General features: G+C 55.9%; 1 protein-coding gene across 1 annotated transcript in view; it reads left to right on the forward strand.

Annotated features, from left to right (window-relative positions):
- Positions 1-821, forward strand: part of SPATA18 (spermatogenesis associated 18) — a 58,984-nt gene extending 58,163 nt beyond the window's left edge. Inside the window, exon 11 of the mRNA XM_012639904.1 lies at positions 716-821. Within this exon, the coding sequence (XP_012495358.1) occupies positions 716-821 (106 nt within the window). The remainder of the gene's footprint in view (positions 1-715) is intronic.
- The last annotated feature ends 372 nt before the right edge of the window (positions 822-1,193 follow it).

A 1,193-nucleotide genomic window follows, 5' to 3' on the forward strand; every position in this document is an offset into this window, starting at 1 on the left:
TATATATGCCATATTTGTAGGAGAGATATAGCTTATGTATTACGTATATGCCGTATTTGTATATGAGATGTATCTTTGTGTCTGATGCGCGAACCTGAAGTTCACAGGGCAGGTGGGTGGGAAGGGAAGATGGGTGTAAACTGGGAGAGAGCGAGGGCATGCTGGAACCCTTGCGGACCCACTGGAACCCAGGTCCGTTCTCACTGCTCCCACCCTCGATGATGTGGGGTCTTGCAGGAGAAAATGGCGCCCTCATCCAGGAGCTAGATCCACATGCGGAGCTGGACAAGCTGGAGGAGGCCCAGCAGGTGGCGACGCAGTTGCAGACCCAGGAGCTCCTGGAGCCCAGCGGGCGGAAGCGCAGACGGCGCCTGCGCGCAGGAAGCAATATGGCCGCCTCCTCACCTTCGCTCCCCGAATCTCCCACGAGGAGCTCTGGGGCCCATCCTAACCGGAATACTCAGGAAGGGGAATTCTGGGAAGTGTAGTCCAGCCAGGTTGACACATTACCAAGCCACCCTGAACATGTTGAAGGAAGGAAGACGACAGTCTCTGGGGAGCAGGTCTGTCGACATGGGGCATGAGAGGCAGCCTCCTCTCCTGCCTCCTCTAGCGCCTGGGTTCCTTCTCACCTTCTCTCCTTGCTTCTAAGGTGGAGGAGGAGGGAAGGAGAGGCTCAGAAGCACCCACTTTCCCCCTCTGTCTTTTTTTGAAGGTACGGCACCAAGACAGGTGATGTTGCCTTAAAAGAAGAAGGTGAATTCGTGGTTACCTTCCGAGGAGCGGGTGAGTATGGGAAAGTTGCTTTTCTCCTGCGATAACCTCTGAGGCCCTGGGCAGCTCCGCACCATGCCCCTCGTCACGGAAGAGACTGGCAGTGCCGTCTGCAACACAGCAGCCTTCCTGCCAGTGGTCAAGCCAACACCTGCAATCCTGAGAGTGTTCGGTGAATTCTTTGCTTCGGGCTGAGAGTTCTCTCCCAACCCACGCAGCGCGGGGCCCGGGCCTGGCTTTGCCGGACTTTCCGCCTTCCCCCGTGTTCTGTCAGACCTTATGCTGTGTGGCCATCCTCCTCCGTCAGCAGAGAGCATGCCTTCTGGAATCTCTTTCTCTCCCTCTTTTCCCTCCCTCCACTACAGCTTCTCTGTCTTTTGTTTATTCCATTATTTTCTCCTCCACTGACAAATAGCCCC

Source organism: Propithecus coquereli, unplaced genomic scaffold (assembly GCF_000956105.1).
Source record: "Propithecus coquereli isolate 6110/MARCELLA unplaced genomic scaffold, Pcoq_1.0 Scaffold143, whole genome shotgun sequence".
Lineage (NCBI taxonomy): Eukaryota > Metazoa > Chordata > Mammalia > Primates > Indriidae > Propithecus > Propithecus coquereli.